At 65.6% G+C, this 17,439-nt stretch overlaps 1 protein-coding gene across 1 annotated transcript in view; it reads left to right on the forward strand.

The window, feature by feature from the left end:
- The window catches only part of VAC14 (VAC14 component of PIKFYVE complex), a 50,307-nt gene extending 33,624 nt beyond the window's left edge, over positions 1-16,683 (forward strand). Inside the window, exons 15-19 of the mRNA XM_056137046.1 lie at positions 11,133-11,307; positions 11,945-12,063; positions 12,608-12,687; positions 13,729-13,879; positions 16,312-16,683. Of these exons, the coding sequence (XP_055993021.1) occupies positions 11,133-11,307; positions 11,945-12,063; positions 12,608-12,687; positions 13,729-13,879; positions 16,312-16,474 (688 nt within the window). The 3' untranslated portion in view covers positions 16,475-16,683. The remainder of the gene's footprint in view (positions 1-11,132; positions 11,308-11,944; positions 12,064-12,607; positions 12,688-13,728; positions 13,880-16,311) is intronic.
- The last annotated feature ends 756 nt before the right edge of the window (positions 16,684-17,439 follow it).

Here is a 17,439-nt window from a genome sequence, read left to right on the forward strand (position 1 = left end):
TCCGTCTCTCTTTCTCTCTCTCTCTCTTTCTCTCACATACACACACACACACACACACACACACGGATTTCTGTCACATGCAGCTGATGCACGGCCGTCCGGAGCAGCTGCCCCATTCCCACAGAGGTGGTGTCTCCGAGTGTGGGGGGATGTTTGCTCCTTGGGAGGCCTGGGGGGAGGGGCGACTCAGCACACAGCAAGCACGCGGGAAGGGAGGCGCTGTCCCAGGCCAGTCACAAGGGCCCAAAGAGCCTCTTGGGTCGTGAAGTGGAGGTTGGCGCTTTCCCGGCGAGCCGCCGCCTCCGCTCCCACAAGCAGTGGGCTTGGGCCTGTGACTGTCGCTCTTCCTCTGAGGTGCCACTGCATCCCCAGCCCCCCAGCCCACCTGGGGAGATGAGCCCCAGTTGTGGGACCACCCAGAGACCTCTGTGGAGTGGGGCTCAGAGGTCGAGCGGAAAAGCCGCTCCCGGAATGTGCGTGTCCTTGGGCCTCCGGGAGGGTGCTCTGCCCTTGTTCCCAGGGTTCCTGGCCCACGGAGCCCCTCAGAGTCACCAAGCAGCAGTGACGTGAAATGCTTCCCAGGCCTGTGCCCTCCCTGCCCCACCCCTGCCCCCATGATTTTGTCATTTTGTTTTGTTTTGTTTTACTTTTTCAGTCACATCTGACAGTGCTCAGGGGTTACTCCTGGCTCTGCACTCAGGAATCACTCCTGGCAGTGCTCAGGAAACCATATGGGATGCTGGGAATCCAACCCAGGTCAGCTGCGTGCAAGGCAGACTCCCTCCTGGCTGTACTGTTGCTCTGCCCCCATCCTTTTGGCACTCCTGCCCTGCCCCCATCACCCTGGCCTTCCCTGCCCCCACCCTGCCCCCACCCATCTTCCTGGTCCTCCCTCTCCCCTCCCCACCACCACCACGCTGCCTGCTGCCCGCAGACAAGGACTGTCGTGCTGGGCTGAATCCCCACTTCTGACCTTACCTTCCCTGGGGTTGCGGTTTCTGCCACGTTGTCTCCCTCTCTGAAGCCCAGGAAAGGGGCGCTGAGCCTGGTGCCTGCAAGGCCTCTCTGCTCCCAAGCCAGCGCCCTGCTGCATTCAGCCCCTCTCTCTCTCTCTCTCTCTCTCTCTCTCTCTCTCTCTCTCTCTCTCTCTCTCTCTCTTTCTCTCTCTCTCTCTCTCTCACACACACACACACACCCTGTTACCCATTCTGTCACACGCACATCCTATTGCATACCCACACATGCTGTTACACATACATACACGTATCCTGTCACACACATGCACACCAACACACATCCTGTTACACCGTTTCACACATACCATTACAATATCCTGTTACACCATTACACACACACACACCCTGTTACATACATAACAGCTTTTTATTTTGTGGCAGGTGGGGGGTGCGCCACACCCAGCAGTGCTCAGGGCTTACTCCTGGCTCTGTGCTCAGGGAGCACCCCTAGCAGGCTGGGGGAACCACATGTGGTGCTGGGGGTGGAACTTGGGTCGACCTGAGGCGAGGCCAAGCCTGCCCGCTGTCCTGTCACTCCGGGCCCTCTGCCACAGACGCACACGCCCCTAGAGCGGAAGCCAGTCGCAGTGCCCAGGTGGCCGGTCTTTGGTGAAATCGTGGTCCCGGCCTGGCTGCAGACAGTGGCCGTTTGTCTTCCCTCCTTCCCAGTGCTGCTGTGATGGGGGGACCCGCTCTCATGCAGTCTTGGGGTTCTGGCATCAGGGGCCACAAGTGGCAGATTGGCATGTGAGGTGTTCGTGGGAAGAAACCTGTCAGACGAACACTCTGCCTGCCTGCTCCAGTTCCTGGGGGTTCCCCAAGAGGCCCTTGGTGCAGACCAGGCACACCCTGGGCTCAGCCCCGCATGGGGAGACCCTCCGGCAGCCACTCGCCCCTTGGCGTGAGTGGACTCAAACCGTGGTGTCCCCGTGGTGGACAGTGGGCCCCACACGGAAGTGCTGCTGCTGGAAGCTGTCCCCTCCTTCGGACACTTCCTGGGGAGGATCTGGCGTCGCACCTGTGACTCGAACCCACTTTTTTCCTGCCGGTGGCCGTGAGAAAGGGGACGGCCACCAGTGCGTGGTTCCCGCCCTGCAAGGTGCCTGCTCACTCCTCCCCAACCCCAGTGCCCTCGCTGGTGAGTGCTGGACATGGCTTAGTGAAATCGCTCTCAGCATGATCCTGGGGGGAGAAGCAGCTCTTCTCACTCTTTGTGTCAGGCTGTGTTTTTGCGGGGAGGTGGGGGCCGCTGGTGGGTATGCACCAAACAGCCACCAGCTCTGCTTTTAACCCTGCCATGGGCGCTGGAGCCCCAGCGCCTTCCCCTGTCTTCCCACGCCCTGACCTCCTCGTACTCCATAACAGGGAGGGCATGAGGCTGCAGTGGGCGCCTCTGGACACTCTGCCACCAGGCAGGGACCTGGGCAGAGACCCAAGCTGGGCCAGGCCAGGGCTGGTGGCACCTCTGAGCTGCCCACGGCACCATATGTCCCCTCAGCCTGCTCAGGCCCCAGACACACGTCCTTGGCCTCCCCCGGGCCCTCCTTGCAGCTCTGATGGGCTCGCATGGGGACAGCTGTCCCCCACCCCATAGGGCACACAGCCCTATCAGCGTCGTGGGGGACAGCGGAGGTGGGGGACAGAGTTCCTAGAGAGAGCAGGCAGATCCTGGGGGCCCCATGGGAGAGCACGCAGATCCTGGGGTCCCATGGGGGAGGGGCTCATTCCCACGGGAGCAGGCAGATCTTTGCCCCGGGCCTGGCCACCGTCTGAGCCGTTTCCTCACATGAAAGACCCAGCGGAACTGATCCCGGGGGATTCTGGGACAGCAAAATGTGCTCGATCTACCCATTGTCAGAGGTCGTGGCCAGAGGGCACTGGTGTGGGAGCTGGGGCCGCCCACACTCCCTGGCCCAGGGCAGCCCCCAGAAAGCAGCTTCCTGAGTTCATGCATGCTCAGACCTGCCGCTGGGAGCTGACCGTCCCCCACCGGCCCCCCAGCACCCCCAGAGCTGCCCTGTCAGCCAGGAGTGGCTCCGTACGGGCGTGAGAGAGCCCAACAGTGTGTCTCCAGGGAACGAGTTGCCGCTCAGAGCCTGGCAGGGCTCTCGGGGCCCACTGTGGCCAGTGCCCGGACAGAGGCGGGTGGGCAGCGACGGCCTGTGGACAGGGCGGTCCTGGAACTGGACCTCCAGCAGCTGGCGGCCATGCCACAGGGTCGTCACCCAGCTCAGTCGCAGGGTGGGATAGTGCCTCGTCCTCTCCACCCCTCCGAAAGGTGGAGCTGGGGTTAAGTGCAGACCTGCTGGGTGCACACCCCCACGTGCACCCCATATGGTAGCCGGGCGCCTCGACGGCGAGCCCTGAGCGTCTGGGAGGAGACTGCTGAGTCGGGGGGCAGGGGGAGTCCGGGGGCCAGCCGAGCCTCTCCCCAAGAGGATGCTGGGCTCTGGCAGCTAGGTGGGCAGGGCCCAGCCCCCAGCACTGCTGCATGACCGAGAAACGCGTGGGGGTGGGGGTGTCCCAGCTTCCGGGGAGCAGGGCTGTGACCTGGATCCTACGTTCCCTCAGAGCACGGCCATGCCCTAGTTTTCCTTCCTCGGGCTCTGCTGATGCTTGGCCAAGAATCGGCTTTTAGAGGCAGCCGGCGGGGCTGGAGCCAAGAATCTATAGAGCCTGCATCTGCGACCTTGTGCAAAAAAAATGCTTACTGCGGGGAAACGGGGGTGGGGGGCGCACTTTAAAATCTAGGAAATCAATGTGGCCCCTCACCCAGCAGTCCGCCTCCTCCCCACCCCCACCCCTGCACATCAGGGGTGAACAAGCAAGTGGGTAAAAATAAGGGTTCCCGAGCCTGAAACCAGGCTACAGCTGGCGGCCAGCGGCGTCCGCTGCGTGATGGGGGAGGGGAGTCAGCGCATGCCTCCCCCCCCCCCCGCCCTACTGTGAGGGGCTGCTGCCCTGTCGCTGGGCAGACTGCTAGGGACAGAGCCAGAAGGCCCTGTCGCCACTGGGTACTGCAGGGTAAACACCCGGCGCCAGGCCACATGCCGGGATAGCGTCTCACATGGCTGGGCCCTGGTGCCCCCACGATGGCACCAAGGTAGACCCAGATCTCAGCGCCCTGTACCCCCGAACTCCCAGCGTCTCCCTCTTGCACCCTGCCGCAAGAATCTGTTAAACCCCAGAGGCCTCCTGACGCAGCCGCTTGGCAGAGGCTCTTGCCACCGTATCATTCTAGAAGATTCAGTGCTGCTGGGACAGCCCTGGGAGCAGATAAATGGAGCGCAAAGCCATCTTCCCCATCAGCCCTGCCCCAGCCCTGCCCTGGCTTTTGAGCTGCAGGGGTTGCCCCTTGCTATCCCTTCAGGCAGGGCCTGGCCCTGATGCCCAGTGGGGCACTAGCTGTCCGGCCTTGCTTCCTTCCTGCCCAGCCCCTTCCTTCTGCTTCTCAGGGGGACCCCCAGCAGGAGGGTAATTGGTTTCTCAGACCGCCCACTGGGCACCCTGTGTGCAAGTATTTCCTATCTAACCCTCCACCACAGGGCGACCCACCATCTCACGTCATCATCCCCAGGAGAATGGTGGAGAGGGGGCATCTTCTCTCTACCCGACACAGCCTCTGGCCCAGCTCTGCCTTGATGCCTGAAATTGCAAGGGGAGTTTTTTTTTCTTTTTGGGTCACACCCAACACTGTTTAGGGGTCACTCCTGGTTCTGCACTCAGGAATTACTCCTGGTGGAGCTCAGGAAACCATATGGGATGCTGGAAATTGAACCCGGGTCGACCGCGCGCAATGCAAAAAAGCCCTACCCGCTGTGCTATTGCTCCAGCCCCAGCAAGAGGAGTTCTTCCTCCTGCCTTCTGCCCCCCAGCCCCTCGCCTGCAGCCACGGCCCAAGGTCCTGTGCCCAGGGGCTCTAGAATGCATGACTGAGTGTTGCCCCCACCCCCGTATGTGGGTGTCTGTCTCGGTGGTTGGGCTGGGCAGTAGGACATGGGTTCGTACTGCCTCAGAAGGTCCTGGCTACCTTTGATCTCTGAGGGCTTGGGGATTGCGTCCACAGTCCCAGCAGTGCGGCAGGGAACGGTGACCCAGGCAGAAGTCGAGCCCGGATAGGGCGCAGTGCCCAGGGGGCTGGGGTTAGGGCAGCTGGGGCCCTGGCACAACCTCCCTCCAGCAGGCGTGCTCCCTACCACCCTCCTCCCCACGGGAGCACCAGGGGAGCCCGGAGAGAGAACCTCTTAGAACCGGAAGGGACAGGCGGGGAGGAGCACATGCCTCACACCCCAAAGCCCCTGGTTTGATCCTCAGTACCACCCAGTGCAGCCCCCACAACAATGCAAAAACCAGAGTGGTTGGCACCCCTGCCCCCCCCAAAAAAGAAACCAATGCACAGCCCAGAGGTGAGGCTGCCCCCGCTCCGCTCCGAGCACTGTTGGGGCTCCCTCTCCATTGAGAAGACGGTCCCCCATTCTATTTCCGGAGCCGCCTTTCCTCCTGCTCGTATTATGCTAATCGCTCCCTGCAAGCCGGCGGCTGGGGAGGAGGCTTGCCGGGTTTTCCATGAAACCTACGCCTTTGAAGCCAAGAACCACAGCCTAAAAATACGTCTCCGGCTGTTGATCCTCTCATTTGTAAAACGCAGGTTTCCATTGTTGAATCTGCAGCCCCCACCCTGAACTCGGCCGACCGGGCTCCACTGGGCCCACGGCAGGTCCAGGAGCGGCGTCGGGGTGCCTTTCACAAGAGATGGCCCCTTGCCACCGCCTCTGCCCTCCGCGTCCCCCCCCCCCCCCCTCCTGTCTCCTTCCAAAGCTCCGTGTTGCCTTCGTCGAATGCGTTTCCCGTGCTGGTGGTTTTCCGGCCAAGACCAGCCCCGAATGGCCCAGCCGAATCCCTTGCGGCATCTTCACATCCCCGAGAAGATCACAAAAGGGATTTTTATTCCGCCTGCTGGAGGGGCTGCGGGTGTGTCTGAAGGCAGGAAGCAGCCCCTCCCCTTCCCCTGGGCAGGAATGACCCGGTCCTCTGCCCCAGCCTGACCTCTCTGCTCTGGTCACGATTCCCAGGGACACGCTGCTGTTGGCTGTGACCCACATGGCCTTCGTGACCACTACCTGGTCTGTTTCCCGCCCTTTCTCTTGGTGCCCTGTAAGTGGACGCTTGTCGAGAGCTGCGGAGAACTGGCCCAGTTAGTACCACTTCTATCAGTCCGCCAGACTGGAGGTGGGAAGGCCCCGAGTCCCCCCAGTCACAGCTGCCCGCGGGGGCTACCATGCAGGGAGGTGGGCCTCCTCCCCACATACCAGACCCGCTGCCTCCTTGGGCAGTGCCCGGGGTGGAGGCTTGGGACCTCAGGTGCAGAGAATCGTGGAAATGCAGCTGCGGGTCCCTGAGGCACAGGAAGTGGCTCCTGGGGCGATCTGTGGGGGGGCACCGCCCCCAGGATGCGCCAGCAGATTTGGCACTGCGAGCTTGTGTGACACTCAGCCTGTGGCAGCAAATGCCAGCAGCAGCCCAGGGGTGACCAGCGGGCCGCAGGAGGGAGGCAGCGGCTGCCTCTTTGGGGAGCTGCCAGTAAAAGACCCCCCGTCCCCCCCCAGCCCCGCAGAGTGGCCTCGTGGGGCTGCCACGGTCACCGCTGGGGGCAGTGGTTTCCGTTTGGAATGCGCAGAACCCGCTGTCCAGCCTCAGCCACAGGCTCCGGGGAGCCTAGTGCGAAGCCACTCCTGGTGCCAGAGGGCAGCTGTGCGAGCTTTGGGGCCGGCAAGCACCCCAAAATTGGGGGCGAGGGGGCACTGAGGGACCTGGTCTACTGCCAGAAAGGGGAGCTCAGGGCCCCGTTCCCCGGGAGAGCCCAGCAGACACGGGAAATAGATGTAGGTCCCAGGGCCCCAGCGGGCTCGGTGCTGACTGAGGGTGAGGGCGTTGGCGCAGGAACGGAGGCCGGGCCGGGGAATGATGGGGTGGACGCACGAACACACAGTGGGGAGCAGAGGGGCAGGAGATTGGGGCACCCAGCGTGAGCAGCCCTGCCTGGCGCTCTGCAGTGCCAGGTGGGGTGGTTGGACTCCTGCCCAGAGCACCCCACCGAGGGCGGAAGAGCTGGGCCTGAGGAGGGGTCGCAGGGGACGTAGGGGACCTGGACTCGCCTCCTCTCGCCTGTTGGCTTCACTCTCCCGCCAGGACCTTGTTGGGGAAGTGAGTGGGGACACAGACTGGGGTCAGCATCCGTCGGGGAGAAGCGCTGCTGGAGCCTCTGTGTGGTGGCCCCGGGGGTGACGGCAGCAGGCTGGGCCCCACTCCGCTCCAGCCACCACTCTCCCTCACCTCGGACCGCAGCAGGTCTAGGGATGCCCACAAGTGAGCCCCCAGGAAGGGCACACTGGAAGGTTCTGGAGAAGCGCAGCGTCCAGTCTCAGCAGGTCTCCTTTTTTTGGGGTCACACCCGGCAATGCTCAGGGGTTACTCCTGGCTCTACACTCAGGAATTACTCCTGGCAGTGCCCAGGGGACCATATGGGATGCTGGGAATCGAACCCGGGTTGGCCGCATGCAAAGCAAACGCCCTACCCACTGTGCTATTGCTCCAGCCCGTCTCCTGACCTGTCACCAAGGCCTCAGCCATCTGTTTCCCAGGATCAGTGCCTAGGAGTGCCCCGGCACCCACCACAGGGACTCAGGGGCAGGCGGGCAGTGCCAGGCCCATTTCTGGGCCCCGCAAGTCTAGGCCCCGGGCGATGCAGGGGCACTCATGACACCAGCGCGGCGGGTGCCGGGAAGGGAAGGGGCATGGGGGCATCCCTGCATCTCTCCCAGTCGACTGTCATGAGTGGATTCCCGTGGCGGGACCCCTTACACCATCCTTCTGTGCCATCTTCAAGTGGGGAGGGACACGCAGAGGCCCTGGACTTGCCCGCAGGCTGGTGCTCACCCACCCCAGCCCTCCCCACAGCGCCATGTCACACCCGTGCCCACTGGTGTCCCACCTGTCTCACCTGCATCTCACCTGTGTCCCAGGCCCTCGGACCACCTCCCTTCTGGAACGTGGCCTGTGTGTCATCCACCGGCCTCTCACCGTCCCCCTCCCCCCCAGGCTCTGGCAGATCCAGCCAATGTGTGACAGACACACACACACACACGCACACCAAGTGACCCAGGTTTCTATGCATCCTAGTAGTGGGTTCCCCCACAGACACACCCCTAGGCCTTTGGGGGTCCAGGAAAGAGATAAGCCAGTGACTGTCGGAGATGCTCTAGGGTGACCTGGGTCAGCGGGGCAGCTCCCTGCTGGGCAGCTGAGGGGACAGTCAGCTTCACCTCAGACCCACACCGGCTGGAGTCTGTGGCCCCCCAGAGGCCGCCCATGAGGGCCAGGAAGCCAAGTGCACAAAAGGCCCTTTTCTCCCTTTCCCTCAGTTCCCCCACACACACCCCTTCCACCCAGCAGGACCCAGAAAAACAAGTCCCCAGCCTCCTCCTCCCCGCCGTCGCCGAAACTTTCAAGTGTTCAGACACTTGGGCTGCATTAGCTCGGGCATTTGGAGCCCAGAGCCGCAGGGTTACCATGGCTGCCGCTGCCCTGCGGCCGCTGCCGAAGCAAATAAAACAGATTCCCAGTTTTCATCCTGGGAGCGAGAGCAGGAAGGGAAGGCGAGTGCGGGAGGCTCCGCTGGGCCCTAGAAGACCCTCAGCAAAGGCGCCGGGCTGTCCCTGCGGCTGACCCCGTGCCACTTCTCCAGGGGGCCCCGCTCGGGACACCCTGTTTCCTGGCCAGGGTATCAGGGCATGTCGGATTCCTGGGCTCCGCGGGAAGACCCAGGGTGACCTGCTCGGCTGCAGGGTGGCCCTGGCCAGGCGGGAAAGGCTGAGGCCCCTTGGGCCATATGCAGGGGGCCCTGCTGTGCAGCCTCAGAGACAGAGTGATCCAGGACTGCACAGATGGGGCCCTGCTGGCCCAGGGGGACCTACCCCAGGCACAGGGACGTGGGGGCTCTGGTGCCGGCAGGTCCCAGCCAAGTGGGTGCAGGGATGGGACACATGCAGGCCCGGTCTCCCTTGCCCCTACTAGGCTGGGGCATGGGGAGAAGGGGGCACCCAGGCAGGGTAGTGCCATCCCAGACCCTGCAGGGGCTGGAGCCCCCCAACCTCAGCATGCTGTGATGGAGGCAGCAGAGACCAGCAGCCCAGTCTGTCCCCGAGTGCCGTCACCAGTCGGTCGGACTGTCTGTGGCCGTGGGAGGGGATGACACCCTAGGGGCAGTGGGAAGGGGGGCTGGGCCCCAGACATCCTGGGGGCCAGGCGGGGGTCTCAGGAAATGGATCAGCACAGCCTGGCGTGTGCAGCTGACAAGCAGGGCCTGTCTGGGTGCCCCGCGTCCCACTTGGGGGACCAGGGCACTGAGGGGCCGGGCCAAGACTTCCCTTAGGAACAGCAGGGTGGGACGCGGCGGGGTCTCCCAGCCAGCGGGGTCTCCCAGGTTCCCGGACTGTGCTGTTTGAGCCATTCCCGGGCTGGGCTCCTCAGAACTGGCAAGAAGCTGACGTCCCAGGGCCTGGGACCCGCGGGCTCCAGAAAGATGCCCCCATTGCTGCACAGAGGACAGATCTGGAGGTCTGGGGAGTGGGCAGGGAGGGAGCACAGGGTTGCTCAGTGGGTGGTGACGCCCCGTTGGCCTTGGGGATGTTTGACATGCTTGTTGGACGGCCAAGCCTGCCCCTGGGCAACCGCTGCCCCTTGGGGACCCCCATGGGGCAACTGGGCTGGCCCCAGTCCCCTCCAGGGCTGTGAACTGAGGCACAGGAGGTGGGAGCTCCGGGGACGTGGCACCCGTGGCTGGAGGAGCAGTTCCAAAGCCACTGCCGCCCCCGCCCCCGGCCCACGCCAGCTTCTCATGCGCGCCCGCCCCGCCATCCTGCCCCGCGGCCCCATCCTGGCAGCCGGCTCAGCTGTGGCCACTCGTCATGGAGACTGCAGCAGCTGCTGGCCCGGCCTGCGTGCCTGTTGTCCAGAGGCCCCCAGCCTGCCCTTCTGGAACATTCCTGTCCCACAGCCCTGGAGACAGGAAGTGCTATCTGTCTGCAGCCAGGCTGGCCTTCATCCCAGGAGCTGGGGTGTCCCCACCCATGTCCCCGCGGGGGAGCAGCTACACCCCCATCCCACTATGCCCTCCCAGGAGCCCCGAGAGAGGGGAAGACAGTGTCACTCAGACCTGGGTCGGGTCACCCAGCCACCGCCCCGCCGTCCCCAAGCCGTCCCCGCTCCTGGCAGGCCAGTGAAGAGCCAACAGGCGTGGCCTGAGCCGCCCGGCCCCCGCAGCCGTGTTAGCGTCTCTGGTGGTTTCTGGCCCAGGCCCACCGGCTCCAGCCAGGCTGGGGCAGGCGACGTGCCCACCCCGGTGTGTGCTTTGTGGTGGGACCTCCCGTCGCCAAGCACTTGCCCTGGGGTGAGGAGACGCAGCTGCGTGCTGGGACAGTTGGTGCCCGGGACCATCAATGCTGGAACCGTCAGTGCCCGGGACCGTCGGTTCCTGGGATGGTTGGCGCCCAGGAAAGATGGTGTCTGGGACAATCAGTGCCCAGAACAGTCAATGCCCAAGATGGTTGGTGCCTGGGCTGGTCGGTGCCAGGACACATGGCGTCTGAGACATTGGTGGTGGGATGTCGGTGCCAGCATGTTGGACCACAGCAGTGTTTGGGTTCATGTGGGTCACACCTTAGTCTCAGCCTGTTTCCACAAGCCTGGCCAGTGGGGTCATACCACTCGGCAGGAGACAGCAAGGGGACCCCGCGTGCCCTTAGGAATGGGGGCACCCCTCCTCGCCCACCACTCTGTCGCTCTTATCTGGTTCCTTCTCAGTTCGTAGGGATCTGGGCTCCGTCCCCTCTCAGACCAGAGACCCCGTCCTCTCCCCCACCAGCTCCCCTTCCTCTGAGATGGGCCCTGCTAGGCCCTGTGCCCTCTCCCCGGCCTGCCTTACCACAGGGTCGCTCGCGGTGCAGCCACCCCCGGCCATGGGGCTGTGGCGGGAAGCCCCAGGAGGGCCTGGTTTTGGGGGCTCCTGGGCGGGGGTACCACACTGTAGGGTCCTGAGGCTGGCCCCTCCCCCCACAGGCAACTGTGCCTGCTGCTGAACGCCGAGAACATCTTCCACTCCATGGCCGACATCCTGCTGCGGGAGGAGGACCTGCGCTTCGCAGCCAGCATGGTGCACACGCTCAACACCATCCTGCTCACCTCCACCGAGCTCTTCCAACTGCGCCACCAGCTCAAGGACCTGAGGACCCCGGTACCCGCCCCCCCACCCAGCCTGTGGGTGATGACTGGCCCGAGGTCAGGGGGTCCGCCCCTTCCGCCCCGGCCCTGCTGTCTTCTCCCCAGCTGCACCCAGCCAGCTCCGCGGGCGCCTGCCGAGAGCTGGAGCGTCCGGCCACGGCCTCTTCTGGCCTCGGGACGGCCAGCGATGGGGAGGACCCTCCCACCCAGCCGGGTCTCCACAGGGCCCTGGACACTGGCCTCCCTGGGATGTTCGGGGCCGTCCAGGCCAGCGTCCAAGTCAGCCTGGGGCTGAGCGGCTTGGGAAAGTCAGACCGGCCAGGCCGTCACGCTCCTGCCGTTCTCACACACTCACGGAGGCCCGGAGAATCCCCTGGGGCGACCTCTGCTCCCACGGGTCCGAGGAGGGCCAGGGGAGGCCGCCCGGGGTTCTGGAAAGGCCCGCGAGGGGCGCTGAGCTGGCCCCTCCTGCTGCCGCTGCCCCAGCACGCGGCCCTGCGGCCCTGGTAATGACAGGGTCTGAGCAGACGCGTCAGCGTTTTCCTTTGTGACGGCTTCTTTCCAGCTGGGCTGCCAGAGGCAGCAGCGGCTGCGGGTGCTGAGCTGGCCCGAGCTGGGGGGGGCTCTGCTGACTGCCGCCTCCCCCCCAGGAGAGCCGGAGTCTGTTCTGCTGCCTGTACCGCTCCTGGTGCCACAACCCTGTCACCACCGTCTCTCTGTGCTTCCTCACCCAGAACTACCGGCACGCCTACGACCTCATCCAGAAGTTGTATCCACCACCCCCCACCCCCCACCCCGGGGTCCTGAGCGGGGCGGGGCTGGGGGCGCACAGCATCGGCCCAGGAGAAAGAGTTCAGATCAGGGTCAGAGCTGGAGTTGTCAGTGAGGCCCCTGGGAGAGGGGCTGAGGGCTCTGCAGGGGTCCCACCAACCACCATCGCTGGGCTGGCCTGGGTGTGGCCGTAGGGGCCCCTCGGGCCTGCGGGAAACCCTGGCTCGCGCCTCTGAGTCCCCACGGAGGCCACAGGACTGGCCGCCGCCTCCCTTGGGGGACGAGCGCTCGGCCCTGGGCCTGACTGAGACAGAGGGTCAGCCTGGATCTAGCCTGGGGCCTTGAGGTACTTGCTCCCTGCCCCCGCATGGCTCCCCGGGGCCCAGAGACACAGCTGCACCTCCTCCTGGAAGCCTCACAGAGCCAGAGTGGGACCCAGCACAGGGCCTGCGGCAGCAGGGAGACACTGCCCCGTCTCTGCGTGGCGGGTGGCAGTGGGTGGGGGCTCTGCCCAGCTCTGCTTTCCTTGACCGCCCGCCCAGCGGGGACCTGGAAGTGACCGTGGACTTCCTCACGGAAGTGGACAAGCTGGTGCAGCTCCTGGAGTGCCCCATCTTCACGTGTGAGAGTCTGGGGGCGGCCCCGGGGTGCTCCCCAGGGGGCCTCAGGCAGACCTCAGCGCCCCCCGCCATGGCAGCAGCTGCTCCCCGGGCTGGTGCCGGAGAGAGCACCGCGCTTCCACATGTTGGGGAGTCGGCAGCACCCCCAGTGCCCGCCACTCACCCCGTCTGCTTCTTTCCAGGAGCTGGGGTGGCCCCACCTGTGCTGCACCCAGCCAGCACCCCGCTGGCTGCAAGTCCCCCCACCCCCAGGCAGGCACGCAGGGAGCCACCCGGCCCCCCGCGGCCCTGCTTGTGTCTCTGGTGGTTTCTGACCTGGGCCTACCGGCTCCAGCCAGGCTGGGGCAGGCGACACCCCCCCTCCGCCCCACACCAAGTTTGTGCTTTGTGCTGGGGCCTCTGGTCGCTGAGTGCTCACCCCAGGGTGAGGGGGACACAGCGGCATGTCGGGACGTGTCAGGTCACAGCAGTATTGGGGCTCATGTGGGTCACACGAAGACCTCGGCCCCCTGTTCCCACAAGCCCAGTTTGTGGGGCTGCAGGACAGCGAGGGGACCCCGTGTGCCTTTGGGCCTCTGCAGTCAGGAACACGGGGTGCTCTCTGGCTGTACCACTTCCCCGAACAGCCTACAGGGACAGGGCGGCCACGGCTGGCCCAGGGGTACCCCTGCCTGAGGCTACCGCCCCTCCAGCTCCCAGCCTAACAACCCTTGTGGGGGACTGGCTTCACCCCAGGGCCCCAGCGCAGAGGGATCCTGGGCTCCGTCGGCATGGCCAGACATGGTGGGGCGGCTCCTGGTGGCTCCTGGCTCCCCGAGTCTGCGACGCCTGCTGCTTGGGGTGACCTTGGGACCCAAGGGGCCCACATCGGGCTCAGAGGGGCCATAGCGAGAGGCGTCTCCACACCACTTGGTGGGGTGTCGCGGGCCGGGAGGGGGTTCCGGTAACCCAGGAACATGCCTGGGCTCTGGGAGGACCACATGCCCCCCGGAGCAGGCCCCGCGCTCTCCGCTGCACCCTGACACGACGTCTCCCCACCACAGACCTGCGCCTCCAGCTGCTGGACGTGAAGAACAACCCGTACCTGATCAAGGCGCTATACGGGCTGCTCATGCTCCTGCCCCAGAGCAGCGCCTTCCAGCTGCTGTCCCGCCGGCTGCAGTGCGTGCCCAACCCCGAGCTGCTGCAGCCCGAGTGAGTGCGCCAGGGTGGGGGGCAGTGGGGCAGCTCCGGGCCCCATCCCTGGTACTGTCGCCAAAAGGGGGACCCCCTCTCCCCTGCCAGAGAGAAGCCCCGGAGGTCAAAGCTGTGCCCGGCCCAGGTGGCACTGCAGGGAGCTCCCGGGGTGCCCTGGCTGCCTGACCCCCTCCTGTCTCTGGCACAGGCTCCAACCTGGACCGTTCAGGCCCTTTGGCATGGCAGAGGGGGTGGGGGGCAGGGGTTCACATGGTCCCGGGCCCACTCCCCCGGAGGCCGGCCTGCCGCCCGGAGGGCCGTGTCTATATTTGGTAACCCTTGGAGGCTCTGCCTCATCCGCAGGCATTTGGCATCCGAGATGGAAAATTTCACTTGTCGGGTCGCCATGGAAACAGGCAGAGCCACGGAGAAGATTTACTCTGCGTGGCGGCCTGGCCTGCGTCGGATGCCCCCGGGTGTCTAAGATCCTCGGCGGGTCTCAGAGCCGCTCAGCGCGTCTGTCCGGGCCCTTCCCTCTCGCAGACACTCTCCCGCCTGGGACAGGCCTGACCCAGGTCCCTGCCCTCCGCGAGAACTGGCCATGCGCTGGCCTGCCCCTGGCCAGTAGAGAGGGGCTCTGACCCCACCAAGTGCAGCTCCAGGCCAGTCCCAGCTGTTCAGAGACGACAGCCCCGTCCGGAGCGACCCGGCCATCCCAGACGCTGTGCACTGCCCGGGCGTGGCGTGGGTTGGGGTGGGGTTAGGGTTCCCAGACCCCCCCCAGACCACCCCCACCCCCAGGAACAGCTGAAGAAAGAGTCGGGTTTCAGGGCTGGGCACCAGGCACCCCACCCCCCACCCCAGGCCAGGGGCTGGGTGGGCAGCTGGGAGCAGGGTTGGGTTGCCCGACAGTCCTGCAGGCCGGGACAGCTGAGTGGCTGCGTTCGGGCACTCCGAGTGCCAGCAGCACAGCCAGAGCAGTAATCCAGCAAATAGGGCGCTGGCCTGACGCACGGCCAGCCTGGGTTCGATTCCCGAGTGCAGAGCTAGGACTAACCCCTGAGCATTACCCGATGTGGGCTCCTGGGGGTGTGGGGTGGGGGAATAGTGCCAGGGAGGTCAAGGCCAGCTGCACCCCCACCTCAGGCCTCTGGGCCACACCCCAGGGACCCACGGGCTCCCCGGGGCCACAGCGGGGACGCACGGCATGCAGGAGCGTGGCTGCGGTGACAGGCCAGCTTCAGCCTCAGGACCAGGGACCTCGGCCTGCAGGAGTGTTGGGGAGAGCAGACACCCGGGGGTGCCCCATCCCAGGTGGCACTCGCCCCCTCCGGCCTGGCAGGGTTGGGGCCATCCCTGGCCACCCCATAGTTGGGGCTGCGTGTTTGCCCCTCCTCCTGGTCAGAGCCTCCCCAGGGAAGGAAGCCCGGTGGCCTCTGGGACGGGGTCCCTGACCACACTTGGTCCCTGGGAAGTTGGAAGCAGGCGTTGGCGTCCAGAGCGCCGCCCCCTGGGGCCCCACAGACAGGGCCTCTGCTGGGCCCAGGCGGCTTCTGCTCGTGTGGTCAGCAGGAAGGTGGGAGGAGGCAGGGCAGGCTCTGACCAGAGGGGGTCACCGTGGTGTCCCCCAAATGCCTGGGCAGCCGGCTCCAGCCCCGCCCCACTGGGCCCCAGTTGGCCTGACAGTAAGAGCGGGATGTAGACGTGGTCCCCGGCTACCCGGTCACCTGAGCTGGGCACGGGGCGCTTGTCCACATCTAGTCTGGAGGGACCCTGCGGGTGACCCCCCTTTCAGAGGAGGCTGAGATGGGCCAAGGTCCGGGAGGGGCTGGGTGGGGTGAGTGGTCAGGGTTGCCTCCCTGCTTCCCCGCAGGAAACCAGAACTGGGGGGTGCGGTTGGGGTGCTTGTCAGCCCACAGCTTGCTTCCTCCGAGTGGCTGGGATTTGGTCGGGCCTGGGCACGAGGGTGCCTGGGCTTCAGCTGAGCGCGTCTCGCTCCTATGCAGAGCAACACCTGTGCGGCAGGAGCAGGCGGCCGGAGGTAGGGTCCCATCCCAGGGTCAGGCGGTGGCCGCGGGCCTCCAGCACATGCTGGCCGGCGCAGCCCCTGCCTCCACCGCTGTTGTCCTGTGCCTCCCCCTTCTCCCTGGCCCCCGTTCCAGGCCCCAGCTGGCTTCCTGGCTAGCGGCTGGCCCTGGCTTTCACCCCAGAGGGAGCCACTCGTAAACAGGAAATGCTTCCCCATGCAATGCTGCTCCCCCAGGCCATCCCCAGCCCACAGGCTGGAGGCCGCAGCCAAGCAGCAGCCTGCCGGGGAGGGGTGCTCTCGGGGCTCCCCGACTCTCTAGAGGGGCGGTTGCCAGGCGCGGGGCAGGAGGAGTCCCAGAGGCAGAGCTGCGCCCTCACCTGAGCGGGTCCACTGACCGCGTCCTCCGGTGCCCCCTCCCCAGGGACGGCCCGACGGCAGCCCCCGGGTCCCAGAAGGGCGAGTCCCCGAACATTGACTACGCGGAGCTGCTGCGCCACTTCGACAAGGTCCAGAAGCAGCACCTGGAAGTGCGGCACCAGCGGAGCGGCCGCGGGGACCACCTGGACCGCCGCGTGGTCCTCTGAGGGGTGCGGGGACACCATGCGCCCACGCAGTGGTCCCGAAGCACTCAGGGCTCCCCACACCGCCTCCAGAGCAGCGGGCCTGGGGCTGCTCAGCCTCACCACCGCCCTGCCAGCTGCGCCCTGACATCTGGACGAAGCTGGCTTCCCCCCAGGGCAGGCCACAGCCTGGGCCGCCCCACCCTCTGGTCTCGCCTCGCCTCCCAAGACCCTCTCTGGAAAGACCCCGCCCCTGTCACCCACCATGACATGGCAGGCGGGAGGGCCCCCATGGGCGGCGAGCACCCAATAAAGAAATGACCAAAACTGCTTATTGGCCCGGTGTTCCAGGTGCCCCAGGACCTTGTGGAGGGCGGGGAGGTGGGGGGGGGGGAGGCTGGCCCTAGTGGCCCTGGAGATGGGGGGGGGGAGTCAGGTCCACCCCCAATGCACACTCCCAGCAGGGGTGCCACCTGGCCTTTCGGGGCCTGTTTGGGTTTTTCCATCTCGGATCCCCAGGGATGACTGCGCAGAGCCCAGGAGTCTGGAAGGGCACCGGGCTGGTGGCTGGAAAGGCAGCCTGGGGTGCCCACCCCTGAGTGAGGCTCAGCGCGGGCGCTCAGCTCACCCCAGGTGCTGGCTCAGCTCACCGGGGAAGCTGAACCAGCCCCAGAAGGCCGGGCAGGAGTGGGGGAGGAGCCGGTGCCCGCTTCCCCGGGGAACCCCAGTGTGTCTCCGCAGTCCCTGCCTGCATCTCCAGGACGCATGGCTGTGCCACTGTCGACAACCTGCGCACACGACTGGGGAGAGCTACCTCTGCTGATCCCCCCAGCTCCCCCACCTGGAGGACGTCGCCCAAGCACCAGCCCCCCCACAAAACACACACACACACACACAGAAAGCCTGGGCACCCCATCCAGATGGCACCAGCACGGCTTGGAAAAGGCGCCAAAGAGCTAGTGGAAGGTGGAACTTGGGAAGGAGGGTGC

This window comes from Sorex fumeus, unplaced genomic scaffold (assembly GCF_029834395.1).
Source record: "Sorex fumeus unplaced genomic scaffold, SorFum_2.1 ptg000122l, whole genome shotgun sequence".
NCBI lineage: Eukaryota > Metazoa > Chordata > Mammalia > Eulipotyphla > Soricidae > Sorex > Sorex fumeus.